At 54.9% G+C, this 27281-nt stretch overlaps 2 protein-coding genes across 2 annotated transcripts; both read right to left on the reverse strand.

The window, feature by feature from the left end:
- Positions 1-2259: 2259 nt before the first annotated feature.
- Positions 2260-17361, reverse strand: LOC309599467 (excitatory amino acid transporter 5-like; the record flags this gene model as incomplete). Its single annotated transcript, XM_082330952.1, has 11 exons — positions 2260-2397; positions 2506-2605; positions 4655-4789; positions 5440-5634; positions 7213-7446; positions 7654-7753; positions 10866-11088; positions 11889-11931; positions 12698-12910; positions 14885-14964; positions 17185-17361. The coding sequence occupies 11 exons, from the start codon at positions 17359-17361 to the stop codon at positions 2260-2262; spliced, it is 1638 nt and encodes a 545-aa protein (XP_082187078.1).
- A 1038-nt stretch (positions 17362-18399) lies between these two features.
- PRAM1 (PML-RARA regulated adaptor molecule 1) lies at positions 18400-26918 on the reverse strand. Its single transcript, XM_082330938.1, has 10 exons — positions 26780-26918; positions 24338-25028; positions 22053-22125; positions 21501-21613; positions 21125-21179; positions 20725-20818; positions 20279-20441; positions 19634-19667; positions 18996-19030; positions 18400-18534 (listed from the first exon to the last, which is right to left on the reverse strand). The coding sequence occupies exons 1-10, from the start codon at positions 26780-26782 to the stop codon at positions 18530-18532; spliced, it is 1266 nt and encodes a 421-aa protein (XP_082187064.1). The 5' UTR covers positions 26783-26918; the 3' UTR covers positions 18400-18529.
- Positions 26919-27281: the final 363 nt, after the last annotated feature.

The following is a 27281-nucleotide window of genomic DNA, read 5'->3' on the forward strand; positions in this document are numbered from 1 at the left end:
TGCTGATTTCACAAATCAAAACTTCTCTGCTAAAACGAATCTCCCCAGATAGATGTTACCAACACCTGATAAACCACAGCACTTGCAGCTCCCGAGGCGAGCTGCGCAGAGCTGTGTTTACTTCACCAGCTCTAGATTTATTCCCGAGATACAATATTCAGTTTTGTCAGTAATAGTTTGTTCTTCCAGTTGCAGCGAGCTTGGGGATGCACTGGTTTAAGTGGTTACCGGTAGGACTGCAGCTGCTGGAGGCAGGGGAGAAAACCTGGCCGCTCTGCAGAAGGCAGAGCCCTGGGACGCGAGCGATGGCCCCGACTCCTCCTGCGTCCCTGCCACTGAGCTAAGAAACCTCTCCTGGGCGCTCAGTCCTGGCTTACGTTGCCAGATTAAGATTCTGTGTTGTAATGGCCAGAGCTCCTTAATGAGAGGGGAATGACTGTGAAAAGCGGGATTCATCTTGGTGCCGGTTGGCTGGACAACCCTTGGGCAGCCAGCGAGGGATGTGGACGCTCCCAGGCACCAGTTACTGCCCCGTAAAGCAGGCGTCTAAACAGGTCTGATAAATTAGCCTTTTAATCTTGCCTGGTTTAAATTACTACCTTGGAACAACATGCTTCAAGAGTGTCTGTTTCTCCATCCGTAGTTTGGGGGACGTAGATGAGTGGTGGAGGCAGGCGGCTGCGTAGGAGCGCGCGGTGCTCGCGTCCCTGCCCCAGGGCTGGCAGCTGCCTGGAGCCTCCCCGGCATTCGGCGTCTCCCCGTGCGGGTTTTTGTGGGCCCGAGCTCACTCCGGGCAGAGAGGAACAGCCTGCAGTCGTGAAGGCTGCAAAACACTTAAGGGACAGTGGTACTAAACACTGATACATCCAGCTGATGATAAATGATCAGGGAGGGAGGGATGCTGCAGAGATCTCTTGACTTGAAATGTGATTATTTTTCTTTTTGCAACCGACATAGCTGCTCCTATTGACGAATAGTTGGACAGTAATGTTTGAGAAGGTATAAAAAACTAATGAACCTAGGAGGAAAGGGTAAGAAAGGCCAAAGTTAACGGCACTGCCTCAAGCTTACCTTGACCGTGATTCCGATGCTTTGAAGGCTTTTTGAAGTTAATAGGGAGAAGACGACTAGTTTTTGTGCAAAAGCTGGTTTATATTTAACAACTTCGGCTTTTCATTTGGCAAAAGTGGAATTAATGTTTCTTCTAAATTAGAAAATATTTTAAAACCCCTGACTCCAGCATGAAGGATTATGCACAGGGAATTTTTTCTTAATGTGCAGTTGGAGAAGAGTTCAGTGATGTTAGCGGGCGTTTGGGCTGCTTCCATGGGTCTTAACCCTGTGGCAGTAAAGAAAAAGCAAGGGGGAGAAAGGGGATGAGATGGCATTTCAAGAGAAATTATTTCAGCGACATGAATCGTTGGTATAAAAGGCTTTTGTGCGGAAGGCTGCCCTGGGAAGCCTCGGTTTTAAGGCTGTAATTGGAATTTGAACTTGGGGACAGATCCTTAGCTGGGAAAATCAACGTGGTTGCAATTGGGCCTGGTCCATTAGTTTCCCTGTCAAACAACAGCTCGTAGCACCACGCCTGCAGCTGGTCCCTCCATCCCTGCAGTTAAAACGAATCCCCCTGCCCATGCCGAGAGTGGAAGACGTCACCCAGCTGTCCTGTCTTTGGGTAACGGTGGGAAAATCCAGTTATGTCCAACTTGGATTTTGAGCTCTAGACAAAAATTCACTTAATCTTAGTTTTTGGATGAGAACCTAATAATAATAATAAAAAAGCAATGATTTAAAAAAAATAATCTCTATAATAAAGAAAATAAAAGCTTATAGAGTGCAGCCCGGCCAGCAGATAAGGGCTGCTGACCTAAGGTGTCAGATTTTTGTCCCATCTCGACTGCTTTCTCATCTAGTCCAGTTCCAGTTTTCTAATCCCTGCTCACCTCCCCAACCTTGGAAAAGAACTGGGCTCGGAAAAACGTGAGGCATAAAACCCTGCAAGCCCAGCTGCTTCGGGCAGCGGGGCCGCGAGCTCACAGCTGCATCCGCAGCGGCGAGGAGGAGTTGGCTCCCTGCCCCCGGAGCCGTGCTGCCTGGGTGCGTGCTGCAGGGTCCCACGGTCTTCAAAGGACGGAGAGGATTTTTCCACTGTTTGTGCCAAGTAAGGCTTTTATCCTGTAGAGCATCCATATACGACAGTCACCATGTCAGTGTTTAGCACCAAGATCCCATTCCCGGGAGCAGGAATGCCGTGATCTACACCTGACAGATGTTATAATGAACTCCTGTCTGATCGAACAAAGTTTCTTCAATCATTTCAATCACGTTATCTTTGGGATGCAGATGTGAGGTCTCTACAGAAGGAAACTTGTCTGTGTTGCTTACTGGATCTTGCTGCAAAAAGAAAAAATACAATTTTAATTTCTTAAGCGAGCACATGCATTACGTCTGTGCAGTCGTATCTCCCGCGTTCCCCTGCTCTCCCAGACAAGCTGTACGTACCGTTGGGGGCTTTGGGGCAAAGTCTTTCTCGCAGACGTGTGCTATGATGCCAGCAGCCAGGGCATCACCAAGGACATTGGTCATAGTTCGAAATCGATCCCTAGATGAGAGAGAGCCGTGAGGATGCAGTTGGTGGCCACAGCCAACGTGCCCAGGGTCTTTTATGGCTTTGAAACATGTCACCCTCCATCCCTACCGCTCTACCTCCTCCGTCCTCTGCCACTGGTTTTGGTAATGGCAAGCTGAGACAAGCGCAGTATTGTTCTGGCAAATAGAGAGAGCAGACGGTACGTGCGGCGTCTGTGTGAGCCCAGGACCGTGACGGCGCCGGGGCGGCTTTTGTCTCGTTGTGCTTGTCCTTTCAGTGCCTGTGCTACTTCCCGAACTGAGGCATCGTCACCATTTTTGCTCAGTGTGGGGGTGAGCTGCCCCAGTGAGTCACAAAACTCCTTGGGATGCCTCTCGGGGGGGAAATCTTCCTTATCCAGCCACAGCACCTCTTGTTCACCCAAGCACCTCTCACATCAGTAGAAAGAGCCAGCGCATCGCGGCGGGTGGTGGGGCTGGGTACCCTGTGCTGCTCAAAGACTGAGCTCGTGTTGTGTTCTGATTTTACAAGTTTCACCTGAAAAGTGAAACTTCCTTTTATGTGAAAGAAAGAGAAAAGCAGCCAGGATGCTCGCTGCTGTTCCCTCTCTGCCCAGGGTGGCTGTGAAGTACAAATCAGCAACCCATGGGTCAGTTATGTAGAAGTCAGCATCTACTCTCTCTGTTTTCTCACCTAGCTAATTTGCTTCATTTTTATCTTAGTACTTTAAAATGGCACATTTCCCAAGCTGCATATGTTTGACTTCTATTCCGTTTGTCTGTGACAAATGTAATCAAGCATCGGCTCTTGTCTCAAGATCAATCTGGTCTTCATCCATCAAGATGAAGATGATCTCGTTGGAAGATAGACTTCCTCAGCGTTGGATGCAGGCCTTTGAAAATGTCACCCTTCCTTTTAGAAACCCCAGAGATGTTTAGTTCTGGTGACATATGGGTTTGAGAGAGAAGTTGCTTATTAAATGCGAGAGGGGGTTTTGCTACATCTGTTCAGGAACTGTCTGTCTAATTTACTGCTATGATTTGGTGTGCGACCAGCTCGTACTTTACCTTGTTACTGTTTTGATGTGACATCTATTTCTCTCTCCTTTCTACTTTTTAATTGTGAACATGCCCATGTTTCAGAAACAGAAACAGCAAACTGGATGAGCACATTAATTACCAGTGGTTTATGGTTTATTATTGGTTTCTCTGACTGATTATTTTTTTCCCTGGAGATCATGCTTTTTTTCCTAAGCAATTGCACGTCTCCACCCCTTTTATCGCTCTCTTGTTATTGTTGGCATCTTTCTGGCTAATTTTCACATCTCTTTGTATGGAGCCAGATACCTTTTGCCCTGCCTGACCTTGTTCCTCTTGCAGGGATAACAGTCCTCCAAAACAAATACCGCATCATCCACTGCTTCGCTGTGACTCTTGTGCTGTCCATCCTCCTTTGTTCTGGACAGCTTGGAGAAGACAGGACTGCAGGTATTTCTAGGGAATCCGTTGACTAGCAGCCTTACACAGTAATGCTTCATGGAGACAAGACGATGTACCTGCTTTCCTCCTTTTCTACCTCTCGCTACGGAGGAGAGTAGCATCCTTTTAATCTCTTAAAAGTATAAATGTATATACGTTTCAGAAAGATAGATGTTGTTGCTCATTTGAGACCTCCAACAAAGACGTGTTGTACGATCAGATAGGAATTGAGATAAAAGACCAGGACAAGCTGGTATTTCAAACTGGGGACCTTACTTGAGAGAGTGGCTGAATACCATCACCACTTCTTCCACGTACGGTCCCTGATGAGGCACTGGGCGGTGATGGGCACCTCGGAACAGAATTGCCTCAAGTCAAACACTCCTTTAGGAGACCGTTTGCCTATAGTTATCATGGGCTGTTTCAAGAAAATAATCGGAAAATGAAGAATCTCACACTTGGCTCCTGGCCTTGTTCTGTGATCCCTTAATCTCTCTTTGCCTCCCCGAGAGCTGCTTCAAATAGGTCACCGTGAACTGGCACTTGGCACCCGCTCGTAACGTTGCGTCCGGAAAATACTTACAGAGCCCAGTCGACTGCGATGATGAGTGTGATATCGTCTGTCGGCAGCCCAACAGAGGTTAGCACGATGACCATCGTGACGAGTCCGGACTGGGGGATCCCGGCCGCCCCTATGCTCGCTGCTGTCGCTGTTATGCTGCAAAGAGACGGCAGCTGCGCAGTTATGGCATGGCAAAGGAAGGTATTCCTGTGTGGAAGGACTGGATCAGATCTGGCTTCCTCCCCCTTCCTGCTCCCTGGTGCTACCCCGAACCCCTGCCTGTGCCCGTCGTGGCCGAGGGCTTGCAGCAGGTACTCTGGGCTTTGTGCTTTCGCAACACCCCTCTGCGCTCCAGTGGAGGTAACCTCTGCCTAAAATCGCTAAATATTTCCAACTGTACTTACTACTTTTTATCTAGACAGGGGCTTTATTTCCCTGCTTATAAAATGAGGATATTCAGTTCCTGAAGGGGAGTAAATTATACCTGCACAAACCCTTCTATGCTGAGATAGTTCACGCGCGCTGCAGGTGTTGCCCTGCTCTAGCCATGCTCCTAGTTCGCGGCCTGGCCTTTGCCTACAGGCAGAGTCTTTGATTCTGCAGCAAATTCTGGGGTGCAGAGCCCGAGCTTTGCCTGGCTGCAGCGCAGGGGGCTGGTCCACGCCGCGCCTCTCCCTACCCTCGGCTTTCCAGCAAGGGTCACTCTGTGCAGATCTCTGCCAGATGGGAAAAGGGTGAGAGCTTGTTATAACGTCTATAAATATGAATAGAGAGAAATAATTCAGCTGCTGCAAAGAAACATTTACCTTATCGTTATAATTTGTCCCAAATCCAAGTCATATTCATTGACCTGGGCAATAAAGATAGCAGCGACGGCCTCGTACAGCGCCGTGCCATCCATGTTGATGGTGGCACCGACAGGGAGGACGAAGCGTGCCACCCGTCTGTCTATTCCGTTGTTCTCCAGGAGACACTTGAGGGTGATGGGCAAGGTTGCTGAGCTGCAGAACAAGAAAATATCAGTAATTCTGTCTATTCTTGGCGTTGAGCTTTATAAATAGGAATCAACATAACAGTACAGAAATGCAAGTCCTCCTGAGGGTAAATGCAGCAGCAATATTATACAAATTGCTATAGCAATGAAAGTTTCTTCAACTGGCACTACCTGGGGAATGTACATAATTAGCCAAGCAGTCGGTTAGCTGCTGGCTGCAAGATAAAATGTCAGAATGCCATTTCAGTGGCCGAAGGCACCGCTCTTTAGGAACAGCTCTGTGTGATGGTTACAGCTTTCTTGTACGTCCTTGGTCCCCACGTTGATCCTGCAGCACCTCGAACGTTGGTACGGGGCAGCATCTGCCAGCACCGGCCGTGCCAGGGTCCAGCCAGGCCCCCGCGGTCCTCCTTCGCCTCCTCCGCGCCGCACGCGCAAGGAGCAGCTGCCTCGGCTCCCGCGTCCCCCAGCCTTCCTCTCTCGTTTCTGCCTGGCACGAAGACGCGAGCTGTCACGCAGGAGTCGAGATAAGGACGTGGAGGAAGAAGACCGAGTGGCAGAAAGGAAGCGAGCACGGAGAAGTCAATGGGATCGCGATAGATTCTTGGAGGCAGGGACTGCTTTTCTGGAAGCGCGATGGCCCCCAGCCCCTGGCACGGGCCGCCGGGCTGGGACGAGGAGCAGAGTGCTCCCGCCGTCCTCTGCGTAGCGGCTCTCCGGCTTGCTTAGCTGGCTGCGGAGCAGAGGAAGGAGAAAGCCCGATGGAGACGGAGCTGGAGACCCAAGCTCAGGAGGAGATGGGGTGGTTGAGAGTAGCAGAGGAGACCTGCAGCGGTGGGCGCTGGGGGAGGCAGGCCCGATCCTCGCGGTTTTGTAGGGATTATGTGAAGAAGCAACATTAGGGAGGCCAGAAAACCCCTTCGCCTAGTCAAATGTTTTCTAAGAAAATGTTTTAATTTGCATGTCTTCCAGAAAGGACGGTAGTTTCTAATGTAAAGTTTCTTTGTTGTTATGAGGAATGATTTTCAATGAAAATAAAATAGGTAAAAATAATCTAAAATTATAAAATCTTATCAAAGTAGGCAACACTTTTCTTTGGAGGAGCCTGGGATACGCAGGAGTTGATTTAAGTTTTTCAGTAAAGTGTTCAGAAGAGCTTTTGAAGTTTTCAATTAAAACCCAGAGTCGTAACCCCGTGCCGTTTTATAAAGCACCTACAACAGTCCTCTTTTGAATTCTTTGAAAGAAAACTGACTGCAGCAATTAAAAGAAGCACCCGCAGACACAAACGTTGCTGCTTTGCTCTGGGAAAACCCCGGCGAGGGCGAGCGGGAGAGCAACGCCAGCTGCCTGGGTCCGGAGATGCCCTGAGGCTCCTCCCGCTGAGGACCGGGGCAGTGCCGAGCATCCCGCTAACTCCTAAAACTGGAAGCGAGCTCATTTCAAAGAGTGCTGGAACATAATTTTTCTTTGCATTATACCTGTTCTCCCCCAGCTCGCCTGGCCGGACACACAGCCACGTCTCCCACGCCCAGACCAGATGCCTTCGCAGCTGTATCAGCGTTTTCCAGCCACGTTTTCATACCTGGAAGATGTAGCTAAGGCGATCAGCAAGGCTTGCAGTATCCCCTGAATGAAAGCAAAGGGGTTTTTCTTGGTGATGAGCGCAAAAAGCAGAGGTAAGAGAACAAGTCCGTGGATCGCTAGCCCTGACACGACTGTAATGGCATATAGCCCCAGCTTCTGTCCTATAACCGATGGATCTTCCATCTCCAAGATCTTTCCAGCGATGAGGAATACAATGCCAAAGGGGAAATACCTGCAAAGAATAAGCATAAAAAGTTATTTATGATGACGCAGCAATCATCGAAGCAGTACATGACGGTCATTGCAGTATCTGGTACCATTTGGTGCAGCCATATGAAAATAAATCCAGTGCTCACAATAGATACTTATAGACATAGGACCAGCATTACCATAAGATAACAGGTAAGAAAATAACGGAATCAATCAAAAACAGATTTACCAAACTGCCATCGAGACAATTTTCATAACGGCTTCGTTCAGACACTGGCACACGTTAACCAGCGGAGTTCCTCGCTCGCCCATTTTCCCCAGGAGAAGCCCTGCAACCAAGCACAGCGGTTTGCGTTACTCACCGGCGCCAGGGGAGCAGCACGGCTGACGCCAGGTGTCTCGAGGCTCTGGTGGTCACAGACTGGGTTTCACTGGGCAAACTCACAGCAGGGCAGACTTAATACAGATTTCCATGTGCTCTTACGGGTCACGGTAACTCTCCGCTCCAAGCAAATACAAGCATCTGGCCTTTTCTCAAAAAACCCCCACCAAATCCAAATTCAGGATTTGGTCTGTTCCTGGCACAGATAACTGACCAACTCTTCACTGCTGCTCAGTGCTGGAGGAGTCACTTCTCAAGGTGGATAAGCTGTCTGTTTGCTATTTAGTAATACAAGAATAATGTAGCTCCAGAAACAAAAGTTCAGCGTTTTTTTTTAAATGGCAAAGGTTGGTAGGGTTACAGATAGCTGAGGACGTGATGCTGTGTCGCATCCCTCCCCTTGCTCTGGAGCGAACAGAGCCGCACGCCACATCTGCCGCTTGGGTGAGCTGCTTCAGGAGCGCTGGGCTCTGCCCGCGGATCCCCGTGGGCAGCGGCCGCTCTGGGGGCCCGCGCGGCACCGGCCCTGCTGGCCGCCCACCAGCTTTCACGCAGGCGGCTTTGCCGGTGGCTCGCAGACTGCGACTGTGACAACACGTGTGGCCGTACAATAATACTTCGGGAAGGATCCAGCTGAGTTGCTTAGATACAGGCATTAAACCTCCTGTATTAATTCCAGTTTTTCTTTTGATGTTGTTGTATTAACCTAATTCCAATCCATTTTCTGTTGAAGGAAGACTAGAGCAGTACATGAATGGTTAGAGGGGTTATGGTGCTTTCTGGCCTGCCAGCACAGAACTGGGCAGTGCTAAATCCCATTGCTTTCACTGGTGAGGAGGTTTCCCAGGTACCCATTGAGCAAAAGAAAAATGAGTTTTTGAGTTTTTGTCCAGCCTGGTGCAGGTACTTTCTGTGTGGTCCCATTAGCTAACGTTGCTTCCGAAGCACTGTACAAGTGTCTGCTTTAGCTTGGAAAAGAAGAATACAGTCAGGATCTTGTCTTGTCCTTCTCATCCCTCTTCAGCCTTCAGGGCTGAGGACTCCTAGGGACCCTTGGCAGATAGTTGGAGCTCTTGGCTTGCTCAGAAGAGAGGTGAGATAGGGTGACCTTTGCCAGGACTTTCAGAAACCAGACAAGGCTTGGCATATTTAAATCTCAGCTCTGTCAATATTCATCCAGAATTTGGCGGCCATAGCGGCTGGTTTGAAAGAAATACATTTCTCTTGAGGTCCTACAGACAGCTGATTTGGAAGAGCTCGCCCTAGCAAATGGACCACTCGGTCCAAGTAACTTTAAATCTCTGCCCTTTTCTGGATTTCGGAAGGAACGGAGAGGACTGGAGATGCTTGGGGTCAGTGAAGAGATCGCCAGAGCTGTGGTAGCTGTGTGGGGTTACCACCCACAGCGAAGCCACTCCAGGTAGCCAGCGGGTGCTGCATGGATGCCTTGGTCTCAGTCCCACAAACTGTCTAATTCTGGTATTGGACACAAATCCCCTTTGCCGAGATCTCAAACAGCTTCCACCTGGCCTCCCCCGCCTTGCTGCAAGGAGGAGCTGATCCCCGTTTCCCACAGCACAGGGCGGTGCTGCCTGGCCTTCCCTGTCCCTCGCCTGTTTTCTGCCAGGCAAACCCCGCGAATTCAACCTCTCCTCGCAGGTAAAGCTTCCCGCGGATGTATGAATGCCCTTTTCCAAGCTGCCCGTCCCTGCTGCAGGGGACGCTCTGCCGGTCTGCGGCTTCGTGGAGCTCGAATCAATCCCGTGCAAAACCCGGGGAGCGCGGCTGGGTGGCCGGAGCTCACTGGGGATCTCCCGCTGCGCCCTAACTCGGGGCTGATCCTCGCTCCCGCGCTGGCAGGGCGGTGGGGCGGGAACCTCAGAAGAGAAGAGTGGCTTCTCCTCCCTTGTTTGGCTGGGCTGGAGGAGGGCGCGTGTCCTGCGAGCAGGAGCTTGGCCCCTTCCCTGGTCTGCGGATGGTGTTGGGCACCGGGACAGGAGTCTGCCTTAGACATCGCTTTTGTCTGTAAGGACCCTGAAGTGGGGCTGTGGCTGCCCGGTCTCACCGTCTCCTCCAGGCACTCGCTGTATCGTAGCCTTTAAAACTGGCTGCTGTCCCGTGGCTTTGGCGGCGGTCTGGTGCGCTCCAGTGCCGTGCTGGCTACGCTGCCTCCACCCCTCAAATCCTCTAATTGGCCTTTTTGTTCCTTACGCACTAAGTTCAAGCTCCTTGCCTTCACCTCTTAATCTACATGTAATCCTGCCCCCATCTCATCGCCTCCTACTCTTTTCCCTCCTGATTTGTCTCTTCCTCCCTTTCTCCCTCAGCCCTGCACCCAGTGTCGCTTTGAGTCAGCTCCGGGTTCCTCCTTCCCTCCTCCTCCAGTTCCTCCTGCCTCTCCCCTTTAAACCTTCTTCCTCCCTATCCCTTGCACATGTTCTCTCCATCCAACCTCTGCTTCTTCCTTCCTGACATTGCTGCCGAGCACCTTGTCCAAGCAGCATTGCAAGTTGTTCAGCGCAGGAAGCTTTCTTACCTTCTTCAGAAAGTCCCGTTATAAAGCTCCATACGTTTGTGACAGGCACTAAGCCGGACCCAGCTTTCACCCGCTGCCTGCTCGGGCGGTTTGAACACTGCCAGCCTGAAGGGTTCAGACCGTTCGTAATGAGCTGTGGCCCAGGCAGCCTCTGCAAAAGTCACAGCTCACTTCAGCAGACCTCATCAAAAGGATCCTCCAGCTTACGTGACGATTTGAAAACCCTCGGGACCTGTGCTTGGGCTGTGAAGGCTCATATGGAAAATCTGGGGAGAAAACAGCCTTCTCGGTGCCTAACACCTTTTGTGAGCTCTGTTATGGATGGTACTGATGAAGGTGTTGCTACAAGCTCTGTGCTGTGCCCGGTTCCCCAAGGACTTGAGCAGTAAGAGCTAAAATAACCTCATCCCTCTGAGCACCCCTACCTCAATTTAGAGCCCAGCGGCCACAGCAGTGGTTCTGGGTTGAACAGCCTTGCGAGCTGGGCCGGGGCGCGGAGCCCCGGTCTCTATCGAGCAGGTACCTATCGTTGCTGAGAAGATGACGATTCCCAAGACGTTCATCTCGTTGCTGGTCCCGGGCAGGGTCCTGTAGGTCATCTCCGGCGACGGCGTCAGCTCGAGGAACACAGGCCGATGAATTTCAGGGTTTTCATCGTCGGGTGCAAAGTAAATAAAACTGAGAGATTTCCCTGGGATCTTTGGGAAGCCGGGAGACTTCACCACCGGGACAAGAACACTTCGATACTGGAACAAAAGCAAAGCAGTGAGGTTAGTGTCCTGTTGGCAATGGGCTCCGTCCTGCTCTGAACACAGAGGCAAAGCCATCACTGGGCCAGGTGGTCCTGGAGGTTCAAAGTTTGTTTTTCAGGCTGAAAAGGCTGGTGAAAAGAGAAGGAAGAAATGGGCAAGGGGAGCTGTGGTGGTTCCCCGCAGACCTCCGCACAGCCATCCTCGAGCAAGGCTGCACCTCTCCGGGCAGGCGCGTGGCATTTGCGAGTCGGGTCCCTGCAGGATCCTGGTGCAGCACTGGGTGAGCGTCGTGGTCCCCATGGAGAGGCCCCTTCACCCACCATCACTCTCCTTCTGGGGGCTTTACGGATGCTTTCCCAGTGCTGTGAGTCTGCTCGTTTTCCCTTCTCCCGGCCTGGGCCCTCCCTCTCCCCTTCGTCCACCCAGCCTTTCCTTTCAGTGTCCCTTCCCCACGGCTGCTGCCTGCCTGCCCCTCGGCTGCCCGATCCCCAGGGACTGAGACGCACAAGAGCGGGGTCCGAGGGCAGAGACGCTGTGCTGCTCTGGTCCGGGAGCCCTCCCGGGCGTCCCTGCGAGTCCGTGCCCCCACCAGCGCCCTCCCGCCCTCGGGTGCCCGCCCTGGGGTGCGCAGAAAGCAGCCGGGGAGCAGGCAGGGCGGGGAGGGAGGCGGAGGGAAGGGAAGGGGCTCATGTCCAGGCTGTGGGTGGGGAAGAGCCCCCAGATGGGATGAGCAGCCCCGTCTGGAGCTGAGCACCATCCCAGCCGCCCGCGGCGGTGGGGCCGGGTGGACTCACCTGCTGGAACGAAGCTTCGATGAGGTTAGAAGGAAACATGTTTCTGTAAGAGAGCAATTGCGCAGGGGTTAAAGTGTGTCGTGAGAACCCAGGGAACAAGCTGGGAAGCCCCTCTGGGGGCAGGAGGCCAAGAGGAGGACGGTTACAGCCAACGCCAGCTTGATGTCCTCTGTGCAAGCTGGGGGCAAAGACAGACTGGAAGGGGAATGAGGAGCAGGACTGTGAACCACGCGTTAACTGGACTCATAGAAAGCCAGAGGCTGTGATGGACATCTGCCACCTCCAGCCCCCTGCTCAGAGCAGGACCGCCCGCAGAGCTGGAGCGGGATGCTCAGAGCCGTGTCCAGTCGATCGAACGCCTCCAGAAATGGAGATTCTCCCCCAGCCCCTCTCTGTGCTGCACCCCCTCCCCAGTTAACCCTTGTCCACTGCTTTAATCCAGCCCTGGGCCGACTCCTGCTCATTTTTATCTTGCAAAGCCCAAGGAGGTTGGCATGTCATGGCCAGGGCTGCAGAGGGACAACCGCTGAGCTTTGCAGGGAATTTAAATCTTCCCATTCTCTGCAGCCGCACCCCTCTTTGCTGGTGGTTCTGGGACGAGGGCAACAGGGGTGACAGAGTGGCCAGAGGGACGTGCGTGGGGAGAAATGAACCCCACGTCGCTGGGCTTGGAGGGACCAGTGCCTGGCCAAAGGTTCTCCCATTTCCCTTGAGATCTCAGTGTCTCCAGGTACTCAGTGCCTTGTGGGATGATGTTGTCTGTGAAACGCCACCATAAACTTGGCTCCTCCTGAAATCCGGCGACGTACCTGATTAAATCCAGTAACGCATCAGCGGAGCTGAGCACCACTTTCCCCACCGAGTAGTCGTCCTTCTGGGCAGCTGCGCCAGGGTGGATGCTGACCACGAGGATGATGCCGACAGTCACTGCCATGAAGGTTGTCCAAAGGTAGTAGGTGATGGTGATCACCCCCATCTTCCCGCAGGCCTTGGAGTCCATGGTGGCCAGCCCAGACATGAGGCTGCAGCAGAAACGATTGCGGTCAGCGTCTGCTCCCAAAACTGCGCAAGATGCATCTGATGGGCAAAATCTCCAAGGTGGGAGAAGTTTCCATCAATATTTTTTTAACCAATGCTTTAAGGGATCACCGAGCTCTCACACATTCACGTGCCTGTGCCCACAGGATCTCATGCCCAGGATGGGCTCGTGGAACCAGGCTGAGCTGCGAAGGGCAGGGGACACCTCTCTGAGTCCCTTTGCAAGGCCTGGCCATGTTTTCTCTTTTCTCCAAGGGATAAGAAGTAAATATTCTTAGTGTATTTTGATGGTGAATAACTAACGCTGCTCTTTTTTTGATACTGTTTGATACTCTGTCGCCCTGTGCTGCTGCTGCGTGTCGCTGTGAACAGCAAAGAAAGGTACCAGCAAGGTTTATAAAATCCTGGTGGGGACAGACCCCACTCCCCAAAGGGGAGAGCTGCTGGTTCAGACTTCACGTATACATAAGCTTTCCTAAGAAGTAGCTTATAAGCTACTTTTAAACAAAACTGGACTAAAAATAGAGGCGGCATTACAGGCTGCACCAGCAGGGAGAGCTGGCAGGCGGCGGTGCTGGCACTGGGGGCAAACGGGAGTTTTGGGGGCTGCAGCATGCCCCATGCGCACGCAGACCCACGCCGAGCTCCAGGCCGCTCGTTTTCACTGCTCCAGCTCCTGGGGCCCTGCAGAGCCCCGGCCAAGCCGGCCGGCGGCGTTCGGCAGTGGCCCAACCACCCCAGGTGGGACGCGATGGAGACAGAGGCTGTGAGGGTTAACGCCACCGTTGGGGACGCACAAGGGAGGGGTGGTTGAGGTGGTGGCCAGCCCACAGATCCCCTCCAGCAGCCACGTGTCCAGGAGCAGAGAGACCCTGGGAAGCTCAAGAGAAGCCACAACAACAACGCGGAGGTGGGTGACGCTTTCCAGCGTGAGGCTTGGGGAGCTCCAGAGCTGAGCCCCAACCTGGACAAATCCATCCCCAGAGCGTGCCTGGTCCCCTCTGGGACGGTGCATAGAGGGAAGATGCCACTTCACGGCCATTCAGTAATTAAATAAGACAAAAGCCTGGTTCAATTCAACATGCAAGAAAAGTCCGGGGAGCCCTGTGCAGACCCCGCGCCCACAGGCGGGAGAGCGGTTGGCTGGGATGCCCAGCATCATGGAGCTGCGAGGAGGGCTGAGAGCACGCCGAGAGCGAAGGGAAACCAGGCAGCGCGTCAGGGAAGGGGGTGCGAAATACCGGAGGGGAAAAGACAGCAGCTCTACAAGGGCTGGTACTGAAAAGGCCAAGTGTGGCCAGGATGGAGACCACGCTGCTCCCAAAAATAAACCAAAGGCAAATGGGCAGCAAGCAAACTCTGAAAAACATTAGAGAAGTGACACATCCTCAGAGGAATGACGAGCTAATTGCTTGGGTATTTCTAATGAGTATGTGCCAGCAATTGTTTAAAATATGTAAATCCATGTAAGCTCTTCAAGACCTTGCTTAGGCTTGAGTGTGACTCTATCAGCTCTATTTCTTATTTCTAGATCTGGATGGGCTGATAAAAGTGCGATGTGCAAACACAGATGCAACATTGAGAGATGCTTGTGGTTTCTACCTGAACTTTCTCCAAACCCTCGACATAAGGAAATCTGCTTTGAGTTTAAACAGCTGCCCATCATCAACCGCCCACGGATGGTCCTGGCATTGCCAGCTGGCTGGGCCCAAAAAGAAGGGAAACACCCCAGCCAGTGCAGGTATCTGCCCTGGGTGCAGGTACCTGCCAAATCCAGGTGAGGATTTGTCCCAGTCCGTTGCTGGGAAATCATGGGGTTTGATGGACACCACGCCAGGGGATGCTGCTGGGTTGCTGGCTGCTTGGGGCCGGGGTTATTCTCACCCCAGGCAGTTTTGGGGCGATCTCTTCGATGTGGTGGAGAGATGGTACTTTAGAAGCAGAAGATGATGTCTTACCTGGAGGTGATCAAGGGCAGGATCAGCATCTTCAACATCCTCATGAGGAGCTCTCCAGGAAAGGCAAAATACTGCTTCTCCTGCACATAGAGCAGAGCTGTTGTGTCAGGTGAGCTGAGAAGCGGACGCTGATTGTGGGTTAAGGGCTCAAATCTGATAAATTTGCCTTTTTCCCAACCAGACCCAGCTCTGAGCTTGGTTCCGAGCCGGCAGCCATTCCTTGTGGCACTCAGAGACGCTGTTTCTCTGGCTGTCCCTTACTGGGAGCTGGGCCAGGGATGGGAGATACTGGCCGTGTGGGAAACCCGTCTATGAACTGGAGGGGGGCATGTGGGGCTGGTCCCCTCCCAAAAACATCCTTGGGTCCATCGCCCTGTAGGGAATGGTCCCCACAGCCCCACTGCTGGCTCCTCTCGGACATCGTTGTGCTTGTTATTGGGGAGCAGAGGCTCGACTGCACACGCAAAAGCCCTGATGCTGTCGGGTGCAGCCCGGTGCTGGCAGCGAAAGGTGGAAATAGCTTGTGGCTGCAAACGGCAAAGCCGAGCTCAGGGAGGGCCCAGGTGTCCGGCCCGTCTGTGGTGCAGCCTCGCGGTGCACCGAGGGAGGTTTCCACCCCATGGCATCTGTCCACCCCTTACGCTCCTCACACGGGCATGGGGAAGGGCTGCCTGGAGAGAGACCCCCAAAGCCCAGATCCCACAGCCATGACCAAGGGAAGAGGAGGGGTCTGTGAGACCAGCAGCAACCTGGCCACCATCCCTCCCTTCTTCCCTCCCTCCCTCCCCCATCCCTCCATCCATCTCTCCATCCACCATCGTTCTGGCTGCCGAGTTCCTTCCATGCCTCCATCCATCCCTCACTCCATCCAGCCACCCAGCCTTTCACTGTGCCTCTGTAGAGGTGTCGGGGATGGATCCGAGATGGCCCCACGCCAAGCAGGTACTTTTGGTTGCTCCAGAGTAACCAACACCACCAGGCTTTGAGGGATGCCAAGGCAAACTATTAAAATAAATGCTCCATGCTGCTGTCCCTGCGCTAACCCGCCCGCGTGGCCCAAACTTGGCTGAATCCCCAGGGAGCTCACGTAGAGCCGAGCCGTGATGGGTCCAGCTGTGTGTAAGGAGTAGTAACTGATTTGAACAGCATCTCCTTTGTCAGTGGGTTCCTCGGCTTCGTGACGCTTTCCTATCACGAGGAGGAAAGCGGGGACCGGCTGCTTCTCCAGCCCCTCATCTGCGGCGTGGATTTTGGGACAAAAGTCTCTAATGGGGAGAAGTTGCTGCTGGGGACCACGTGCAGGGCTGTGGCAACAGGGCAGGATGGGAGTGGGGCAGAGGATGGATGAACTCGGTGCATGGCAGGATGAGAGGCAGGAGCCCCCGGGCCCCGCTGCCCTCAAGCCCGGCGTGGGAGGCTGCCGGTCTCTCGTGGGCGCATGCACCAGGGTGCAGGGAGATTACACCCGGCTTCACTTAAGTAACAAGATCATCCCCGCTGCGGGAGGTGATGCTGAAGGGCGTAATTGAATTGACAAGACTTTGCTAAATCCTTGCGGGTGACACGGGGATGTTCCAGCACCGGCTGAGCTCTCCCCGAAGCAGCATCCCCCCTCCCGGGCTCAGCCAGCCCGGCCGAAGATCAGAGCTGAGCCACAGCCAAGATGCCCGGTGTCGTTAAAGCCACGTGGATTTCAGTGCAGTGACATTTAACCACGCAATGCTCCTAGAAAGCGCCGAGCGGACGCACCTTTTAGGTGCCTTTTCTCCAATGCATTTGTCTCCAAGGGTCCTCAGAGGAAGGTGACCCCTGGAAGCCCCCCGGGCTCTCCACCAACCCCGTATTTATTTGCTGGGCCTTCTCCAGAGAGTGGAAACGTGCTTTGGTTGAGCATCTGCATCAACAGGAGGAGCTCGCCCCTTGGACCCCAACACTGCTGTTTGTGTACGGGGGAGGTGTTACTGAGCACCCAGCGGCCGAGCACCCATTCCCCCCTTTCCCATCCCCATCCCACCTGGAGGCTCCTGCAGCCCCATGGGGTCCGTCCCGGAGCCCCTCACTCCCAGTGGCGGGAGGCAGGATTTGTCCTGCAGCTTTGGCATTTGTTGGCAGGTTTTTGGTCAAAAATAAAAAAAAAAAAGGAAAAGCCATAGGGAGAAACCTGCCCTGGGAGGTGGTTTGCTCAGGCAGGAGCCTTTGCTTTCGGTCTGGGGCCCTTGATGGTGGTGTCTTGCCGGCAGCAGGGCTGGGCGCCCCGGCTGCATCCCCCTCGCGCCCGTCCCCGGCCCGGCCAGGCTTACCAGCTCCGTCATCTCCAGCGCCCGCAGCAGGAACCCCAGGAGGCAGCCGGTGGCAACCGACAGCATCGACAGAGTCAAGAGGCCATTTTTATGCCAGAAAGCCCGTACCCACTTCCAGACATGCAGGAAGGTCGTGGACAGCGAGTTCAGCAAAGCTCTCCTGACCCGCTCCCACATGGTCATCCTCAGCCGCCCAGGCGATGCCCCTCGGAGCAGCTCCTGGCCCCGTTCATCGCCCCGGGCACCACCGTGCCGATGGAGCCCTGCCCTTTGCCGGGAGCCGAGCGTGCCAGTGGCTAATCCCTGGGACCAAAAGCTTCGGGTCTATTTGGGAGCCTTTCCCGTCATGGAAAGTGACGTCTTTGACTGGTTAATCTGGGCTTGGCATCCTGCCGGTGCCGGTGGCGAACCCTCCCAAGTTAACCCTCCACCCCCCAGGATCAGGGCCACGTGCTGCAGGCTGAGAGCAAGGATTCAGCCCCAGAACTCCCATCCCATCCCAGTTCCTGATCCAAAAGGATCTGGGTCCTGGCACCAGAGGCTGCCACAGGATTTGTGCTCCCACCGGCTGTGAGCACACCCCCTTCCTACCCCACATCTGTAAGGGCTTCGTGAGGGCAAAGCTTGCAAAGGAAGACTGTTTCCTGATTCATCGAGGGATTTCCCGTGGCGATCTGCCCATACCACCAGCCCAAGGCACCGACGGATGATGCTGATGGTTCCCGGTACCCACGGGAACACCTACCCCAACAGCTCTGCAGGGAAGCTGCACCAAGGCCACGGGCGGCTGCTGGGACGCCTGCTCAATAACCATTGCTGCCCCCAATGTTTTAGAGTATTTCTATGCCCAGTCTGATGCCGGCTCAGGCCAGGAATCTTACTGGGGCAGGAGAGCGGTGCAGAAGGCAGCTGAAGGACAGCCTGGGTGGGTTTAGGGATACAGCGCTGCTCCCCGGCTGAGGATGCTCTGGGAATGGGGAAATATTAAAACCTCTCTGAATTAAAACCGCTCTGGCCCAGACTTTAACCACCACCCCCCTCAAATAAGACCACAAAAGCCTCTCAAACCATTGCCATGTTTTACACAGACAAAACAAAGCCAAGGAGAAGGCTTGACTTGAGGATCTCTCTGAAGTCCCTGCCCCGTGGGCCAGGATTCTCGCCGCCCTGCAGTGTGCTGACCGGCCTCGCCGCTTCGGCAGGGACACGGTGGCTTTTGCAGGCTATGTCGGAGGAAGCGGAGCCCCTTCCAAAGCAGGAGCGTGGCATAGCGTTGTCTTCATGTTCCTCCTCGGGGAGGTCTCTGTTGATGCCGTCTTGTGCCTTTGGCTTTAGCATGGATCACTCAACCTGCCAGGCAGAATTAGACGAAATGTTAGCCTATCGGTACAGCTAAAATACAGTTGTCTCTATTCAGCGCCATCTTCAGAGCTGTCTGCGAGCTGGGGCATGGCGTTTGCATGCCTGGAGCAAGGAACTGCTCGGGAAAGGGCATCCCGAGTTGTCTGGGGGATCATCTCAAAGGACACTGAAGGGTCCCAGGGGCCGGCAGCAAGTGAGGGAGCAAGCTGAGAAGGGAAAGGGTGCGGGGAAGTCCAAATAACTGGGAATGGAGGAAGATGTGGGGAACTGAGAGAAAGGAAGGGATGTCCCAGAGAGAGGGAGAGGAATCACTGGGGGCGGGGGGACGGCAAGGGGGCAGGCGGGGGGGCCCTGGTGCTGGCGTGGGGATCGCTGCTGCCTGCCCACGCCAGCGAGCAGCACCCGGCGCTTGGCAAAGGGGCTACGGCAGCAGTGCCCTCTGCACCTACCGTAAATCTCAACGTCATCATAGATGTCAGTGTCCCTGCGAGGAAAAAGACAGGGTGCTGTGAGCAGTTGGGATTCCCATGTCCCCACTGCCTCTCGATGCTGAGAGCTCCTGCTGCCGCGTCTGTCCCATCTCCTAACGTGTCTGTGGGCTCTGGCGTCCTCCCCGCAGCCCCGTTCGCCTCCTCCCAGCCTCATGCTCTCCCCACAGAGACGGGATCCTCCGGCATGGGGTGAGCACGGCTCTGGCCCCTCTCACGTTGCGCACAGACAGTGGCCCTGTCCCAGGCTGCCGGAGCCACAGACCCAGCCGCACAGAGGGGCAGCGCTGGCCCGTCGTGCCGTGCCAGCGGCAGCATCTGAACAGCGTCTGGGCAGGTCCCATGTCAGGGACCACAGCCTGGGGAGGGCTCCCAGTGCCCCGGGATGTTGCTCCCAGTGCCAGAACCTCTCCTGACACCAGAAATGGCAGATTCCACCCCCAGGGGAATTAGCTGGTGTTATGCTTATGATCACTGCCTGGGTTGGATGGTTTTGAGTTGGCACTCAGCGGCCAGGGCTGGTTCGGTGCTGGGCACTCGCTGGGCAATCGCTACAGCTCGTGGAGTGGGGAGGAAGGGTTTGGGGAAGAGGTACTCACAGGTGTAGCATCACGGCCCGGGGCACGTAGCCATCTGCAACAGAGCGAGGAAAAACACGTCAGGTTGTGCGGGGTGCAGGTGGGGTTTCACCTGCCCCTGCCCAGGACAGGCAGGGTTTAGCAAGGTCTGGCATGCCCAGGGAGACCTGGGGGAAAGGAGGAGCCCAGCTCTGGGAAGCCAAGCTGGAGCCTTGGGAGGAACCAGCTCGGGGCAATGCAGGGAACGAGCCACCCAGGCGGGGTGGCAGCTGGCTGGGAAGAGCCTGATCCCCGTCTCTCTGCCTGGGGGATCTGCAGCCCATTTCACCTGGGCATCCTTTGGTGCAAACATGGCTTGTGGAGTCTATGCCTACGGCAAAGCCTGATGTGCCGGGCTGGTGGCCGAGAGGCTCCGGGAGCCGCGAAGGCTTTCAGGAGAGGGAGATGACGAGCCCAGCTAACGGCAGAAATGCTGGTGCCGAGCGGAAGAGCAGGACATTTGTGCAAAGAGAAGTGGGAACATTTGAGACCCAGGGTACGTCAGGTCAGTCTAACGGCAAGGGGATGTCTCCTGCTGTCTGCCGGGGTGTGTGCGCACGAAGAAACTTGTTCCCAAAACTTTGTGATCCCCGCTGTGGGCGAAGCCTCAGCCCCCCCCGCACTTACACCTCCTCTGGCTGTTTCGGCAGAGGATTTGCTCCTGATTTGTAAACTGAATGACATCAAGAATTTCTCCTCGTCTCAGTGGCAGGTTCTTCCCTCCGCCCCTCTTCTCGGTTGCTGCAGGGTCAACCATCATCTGAGTCAGGATGTTGATGCTTCCTTCAAACTGAAACACAAACAGCAGTGCTGCAGCTCAGCAGCCGCCCCAGGGGAGCGTGAGCCGGGCAGCTCTGACCGCTTGTCCTTCTTGGAAAAAGCCGATCCCTCTCTAGGCAAATGGTCTGTGGGACTGGGCTGACCTGGGGAGGTCTCCGTAAGGAACAGGGCAGGTGTGACCTGCGTATCAGCTGGTCTCTACGGAGCACAGCTCCTCTCTGCCATTGCGTTGCGCCCTTCCTGGGAGGTGAGGGGGAGCTCAGAGGGATAAGCAATCGCTCATTGCTGCTCACCTTGAATTTCTTCTGAAACTCCCTGTCTGCCTTCTCTTCCTTCTTGTGTTCCTTGAGCGTCATCGGCTTCATCTTCCGGGAGACTTGGGCTTCTCTGCAGAGTCGTTGCGAGTCACAGGAAAGCTCCGGTGACCCCACGCTCCGCTCCCTCCCTTCCCCTTCTCCCCCCGCTTGCTGCCCCATAGCATTTCCCCGCAGCAGCTCCCCCCTCGCGCCCGAAGGTGCCTCCCTCCAGGGCTGCTGGGGCTCTCGGGCCAGGTTTAAACCTGCCGCTTGTGCTCTTCACCATGGATATTTCTATGGCAAGCCCAGCAGAGACCATTAAACCACCAGCTTTGTCAAAGCAGCGAGGAGCCCTGGCCATTTTGGGACCCTTAGAAAGAGTAAAAACCCCTGTTACCTCTGTGCAGCTGCCAGCAAGGCAACCCTGTTAGAGGCTTGACTGGCATCTTCACCTGTAAAACCAAACCCCGGGAGAGGTGTTGCCGTGAGGCTGCTATAAGGTGTAGACACCCGCTGAGACAGGACACAAGACTGAAAGAGCAGCAAGAGCTTTCTCCTCCTGGGATCAAACCCTGAGTTTGACCCCTGAGTGTGGGGGGATCAGGGTTTCCCATGCCCATTTACAAGGCAGCAGAGAAATCCATCGCCCTCCCGTGCATGGGAGCAGCAGGCTCAGCGCAGGCTCCGCTGCTGCCCGTGGCTCATCGGGGCCTTGAGGCTCTCTGAGCTGCAGTGCTCACCCCAACCAGCATCCCAGCCCCTCTGGTACCTACCTCCTCTGGGGCGGGGATGCACTGGCGGCCGGGACACGGAGGGCAGCGGAAAGCCTCGGCTGCTCCCGAGCAGCCCAACAGGCTCTACATCATCGTATATCTCATCTTCACCCCTGTGACGAGGCAGACAGTGATTAGGAAGCCCTGTTGCAGCGACAGCACTGGGGGCCAAGGGCAGGATTGAGACTGGTGGGCAACAGGCAGTTGGGCTGCCCGTGGGTTGGCCCCGGGTCTGGGGCAGAGCGGGACAGCAGCTCTGTGCCACGTGCCAGCAGCTCCTCACAAGGCTCGGCAACGTGACACAGCGGCCTGGGGTGCAGGAGCTGGGCAGCGGGGTGCGATGGCAGCAGCCAGACCTGTGCAGTAATGCAGCCCATGAAGGATGGCGCTTTGCACCGCAGGAGCTGCCTGCACAAGGTGCTGTCCCATGCTGGGCTCTAGGAGCAGGCAGAAAAACCCAAGGACCCTCTTGCTGTTCCCTCTCGTGTCCTTCCCACTGGGTCGGGACAGCCTGAAAGCCACCTTGAATAAAAGTGCCGCCTCAGTCCGTACCCTGTTACACTCGGAGCGTCCTGCGGTGGGAACCGTGCCGGGGCTGACGCAACGTAGCCTGGTTTCGGGTAACCTATGGTAAAAAGAGGAATGGGAGGGAGCAGTGAGGGATTATTTCACATTTTCTCCTTGACTCTATCACCCACCCGGAGGGTCAGAGCCGCCCTGGGCTAGATTTAGTGCAGAGGGATGCGGTGAGATAAAACTGACTGCACATCTGGATGCAGTGAGGCGTTTTTTACTCCGTGGCCCATCTGCGGATTTTCTTTCCTCCCAGCACGCTGGGGCACGGCTCATCGGGGAGCTCACTGTGGAGCTTTAATATATATTTTCCCATTCTTATGTCTCTAATGTTACTTTCTCCCTGGACCAGTGATGAAAGAGGAGGGGAAGAGGCCAAAATGGATATTTTGAATGTGGTGAAAACCCTAAACTCTAGAGCTGTACCGGAGTCAGGGCAAGTCCTGGGTATCTCCATGTGTTCAGGAGCATCAGCAGCCAGAACATGCTGCTGCACCCTGTATGATCGCCGGCACACCTACATCGCCGCTGAGATTCCCTTATTTTTATCACCCACCGTGTAGCTGTCACCAGCCTCATCAACCAGACCAACAACTGGCACAAAGATCCACGGTACAACATCGCAGCTCTGCCGGCTTATTTACCGAGGCATGCGCAATCATATACCAGGCCCTAAAAATCATAAGATTGCCCTAAAAATTAACAAAAATAACCAAATCAGGGCAGGGGTGTAATTCTAGATGTTCAAACTTGCCTCAGTACCCATGAGACAAATAAATACTTGAAAACCGCTGGTTTGTAGGACGTGCAGAGAGCAGATCACTCCCTGTGCCAGGGCCACTCAGCCCACGGCTGGGGCCAGTCTCAGTGGGCGAGCATCTCCCAGCACAATGGCACGGCCGGGCCGGAGGAAGGCCTCTGAGTGCTAATCCAATAATAAGGTCTTGTAATAATAACATAAACCAGCTAGGTTTTGCAGTTCTCATAAGGAAAGGAAGAGAGGCTCTACTCTCACGGTTGCCCTCTACCCTGCAGCTACGGCATGAGGTGGTTAATAAGGAACCATCCTTTAAACGGGGTGGTCAACAAGAACTTAGAGGAGTTGAGGAAGAAATGGAATTTGAAACAAGTTTCGTCACCCAAAGTGTGGATTAGCAGAGTGGCAGCTGTGAGAAACCAACGAATCTGCCTAGATCTGGAAGGCCACCGTGGAACATGGCAGGGCTCATGCCAAACGGAGAACCACCATGTCCAAGAGGCAGCGAGCCCTGCGTCCCATGGACAGCCGGTGAGGAGGGCACGCCAAGCCAGCACCATGGCCCTGGTGGCCACAGCTCTGGCTGTGCCTGGGCAGTCTCGGCGGCTCCCTCAGGCTTGGAGGCGGACGGTGTTGCAGGCAACGTGCTGCCAGCCTCAGAAAGCCTCTGCCTCTTGGCCAAAGGGTATGTGCGTGCTTCTTGCCCATGGGGTGGAGACCAGCTCTGCTTCTCACCAGTCAGGCTTGTCTGCTCTTACAGCCACACAGGGGCGGACTGGTTGGAAAAGACCTCCGGAGTGTCATCCAACCTCCTGCTCAGAGCAGGGCTGGCCTCAGAGCTGGAGCAGGTTGTTTAGGGCCTCGTCCAGGTGGCAGCTGAATGTCTCCAAGGATGGAGATACCCATCTCCCTGGTGCCTGCCGCAGGGCCACACCACTCTCACAGGGAAGAGCCTTCTCCTAGTATCTAACTGGAATTTCCCCTGCTGTCATCTGCTCATGCCCGTTGCCTCCGGTCCTGCTCCTGGGCACCACTGGGAAGAGTCTGGCTTCATCTTCTCCTACCATGAGGTAGCTGTGGGCAGTGAGAGGATCTCCCTTTCACTCTTTCTCCTCCTGGCCAAACAAGCCTGGGTCTCAGCTTCTCTTTCCCCACGTGCTCCAGCCCCCAACCATCTTAGTGCCCTGCACTGGGCTCACTCCAGTTTGTCAGCACCCCTCACGTTACTTACTCCAACCCTACTCCCTACAAGCACCCCAGAGCCTGATACCTGTCCCCAGCCAGGGACAGGGCTCTTAGTCCCCTTCATTTCTTCACCTGCTGTCCTTCTCGCCCATTCCTTTCCACATGCTATGCCTATAAAAGCCCCTTTGGCATTACCAGCCCCCCCATCATCAGTCCCCCCAATATTTCTGTCTCCCAGGAGCTCCAGACTGTAACTGGGGAGATTTTCCCTCCTGAATGAGCAGCATCCTTCTCTGGGGGACTTGCAGGTGCCTGGCCGTACCTGGCTGAGTGCTCCTTGGTGACTCCGTGGCAGGACGGATGGGTCTCCCAGGACGTGCAGCCGCTCTGAACTTCTCCAGATCCACGACAGGAGGACGCCTGGGCTTGGCCGGCCTCGCTCCCAGTGCCTTGACATGTGGCAAAGGCTTTCTCCGAGGCTGAGCTGGGTGCCCTGCCCCGCGGGGGCTTCCCGTAGTGTCCAGGGAGGCTGCCACAGCTGCGCCTTTGGCAGGAACGGCTGGAGCACCCTTGTCTTTGGCAAGCGGCCACGTCTGCTGGGCTGGGTTTCTCTGGGGAGGATCGGAGGTGGCTCCCCCCTCCTTGTTCAATGCGTCTCCTCCTCCTGGCTTTGCAGGGGTTGTGGGGAAGCTGGCGTCTTGAGCAATACCCTTCTTCCGTTGCACCATCCATCCCGGGGTCTCACAGACAGGATGAGGAGGCAAATGCTGTCCCACATTCTGACCTTTACTATGAGATGGAGAAGCTCTGCTGAAGTCCACCCTCCTGGTCCGGGGGTGCTCGGGAGGCGGCTCACCCTTGGAGCCCGGGGTGGGGGTCTGTCCGGGCTCCGTTGCAGGGGACGCTGCAGAGCGGCTCTCTGGCCAGCCACCCGCTTCGGGAGGGTCTTTCCTGTTCCCTTGCAGCTTTGCCCGTAGGTGCCTCACCACGGCCTCTTTCCCCTCCAGATGTGTCTGCGGCCATTAAGAAAAGCTCCAGTTAAAACACCATGGAGGAAAATGAGTCAAAGAGCTCCCTGGGGAATGCAGTATTTCTTCCACATGGCCTGACACTAAGCCTCCTCCATGAAACGTGGTCTTTGCTCAAAGCGGTTCTGGAGTGTGCCTGAGAAAACAACACTGGGCTGCACCGGATCGGGAACAGGTCCCACCACCATGAGGGCATCCAGGAGGCATTTCATGGAGTCTTTTGGTCTGATCCACCCTTCATCCACTACCAGGGACCATCAAAACACAGGGGTGGGGTGGGGGATTATGCCTTACCAGTAGCAAAGCTCCTAAGGGCAGAATTTGAGATCTAGAGATTGCCCAGGGCTCGGGTGGGAGCAACCGGTCCTGGTTCCCATGAAGTCCATGGTGAACCCAGGGCAGCCAGGCAGGAGTTGGTGGGGAGACCACACAGAGCCATCAGCATCCCTCCCCGGAGGAAAACCCAGAACGGTGCTGCTGAAACTCATCCTGCCAAAGCCTGTCTGCAAATAAAAAGGCCAAGAGGCAGCAGATCTGCCCTACTTTCCTGACCAGCGCGTTTCCTGTGCTGCCCACACGGTGCACACGTGAACTGGGACACGTTGGCCCCGGCGCAGAGGTGCCCCCAGCTTCCTGAATGACCAAAACGCACCGTTTTCTGAAGCCTCCGGAGAAAGGCTGCCAGGAGGAGTCTGGATAACTTTTGGAAGAGTACCAGGTTCGATGTACGGCACAAAACTCAGGTGGGATGGGGTCACATTTCTCCTAAGCTTCTCAGATGGACCTTATGGGAGGGGTCTCCCATGTGCCCTCCCCCATCTTTCTCCCACCCCCTTGTCCCCGGACCACGGTGTCTCTTTGCACCGGAGCTGGCTGCTCTGCTTGCCCTCAGCAAGCCGTAGGCTTTGATTTTGAAGGTCTCCTCCCTCTGGGATTTCAATTTGGGTTTCTGCTTGCGTAATTTTTTTCTTTCACAACAGAAGGGTTAGTATGCAAAGAAGCTAGTGCAATATTTTTAGACATAAGTGCTCAAATGTATATTTACCTAAATAAATGCGAGTTCCCCTCGCAACCCCAGGCAGTCACCCTATTTCCCCGCTAAATACTGCAAACGCAGCCCTCTGAGCGTAGCCTGTGGTAAAGCTGCACGAATCCGCTGTTTCCTGCGTGCCCGGCCGTGGGGCTTTCTAGTGAGAGCTAGTGACGAGTGAGAAAAGCAACGAATGGCAAAAAGCAACTAGTGAAAAAAAGCAACTTCTTCCAGATTCCCAAACATGCCACTGGGATTTTTGGCACCTGGATGATTCAGAGGTTTGTAACCATCAATTTTGGAGCTGTTCCACCAGCCGGGACTTGCACAGAGCCCCCAGGTGTACCTGTGGGACTCAGCGCCACTGTCACCGTGATCAATTCCAGCTTTTTCAATACATTTTGCACTGGTGGACGCTCTCCTGGACTCAGCGGCAGCGCGTGGCCTCCTCCTCTTTCACAGATTTTATATCCAGCCCAACGTCACCCAGCAAATCTCACACTCAGCCCAGGAACTGGTCAGAGACCTTTGACGCTCCGACCAGCTCAGATGTACAGGAGGACTTTGTCTTCCAGGAGGAGCGAGGGTCTCAGCAGGATCCAGCCCCTCGCAAGGACACTGCCAAAGCCTTTCCAAGCAGGAGACGGCTCCGCTGCCCACGCCCTATCCCTACGTCCAGCGCAGCCCAGGTCCAGCTGTTACTCACCATTTTCCATCAGCGGACGCTTTCCTGCGTGCTCACCTCCTTTCTAAAGGCCACTGGAGGCATCCAAGCAGAAGGACGTGTGCAGGGCGAGCCTCTCCGAAGTCCCCCTCCGCTGAAACCAGCAGCTCTTTCCTAACGGTTGGTGAGAAGCTGTGTGCAACGCCAGGAAGTCGCTGCAGCCTGACCATGAAACAGCACGAGGAGGAGGAGGAGGAGAGAGAGGAGGAGGAGCAGCTCTTGGTGCACCGCTAGCTTGGACTCTGCTGCTGTTGGGAAGCTTGAAGCCCACCAAGCCCTGCCGCCGTTAAGAGTCTCATCCAGAACAGAGCCTGGGGTTCAGGGAGCGACTCCGGGATGCGAGGGGCAGGCTGCTGCGAGGACCGGGAGGGCAGGTTACGTTCTCGTCTGACGGTGGCCAAGGCGAACCCGCTGCAGGTCAGGACTTCAGAGTCCCACGGGACCTGCAACGGGTGGAGGCGATTCGCAGGGGTCGCACGGCAAA

Source organism: Platalea leucorodia (assembly GCF_965183815.1).
Source record: "Platalea leucorodia genome assembly, chromosome: 21".
Taxonomy (NCBI): Eukaryota; Metazoa; Chordata; class Aves; order Pelecaniformes; family Threskiornithidae; genus Platalea; species Platalea leucorodia.

Excerpts from the sequence above, each read along its gene's own strand:
- PRAM1 (XM_082330938.1), bottom strand. Across the intron at positions 20,442-20,724 it reads AGTTTCAGAAGAAATTCAAG|TTTGAAGGAAGCATCAACAT; the intron begins GTGAGCAGCAAT and ends TTTGTGTTTCAG. Across the intron at positions 19,668-20,278 it reads CCGAAACAGCCAGAGGAGGT|ATGGCTACGTGCCCCGGGCC; the intron begins GTAAGTGCGGGG and ends GCTCTGTTGCAG.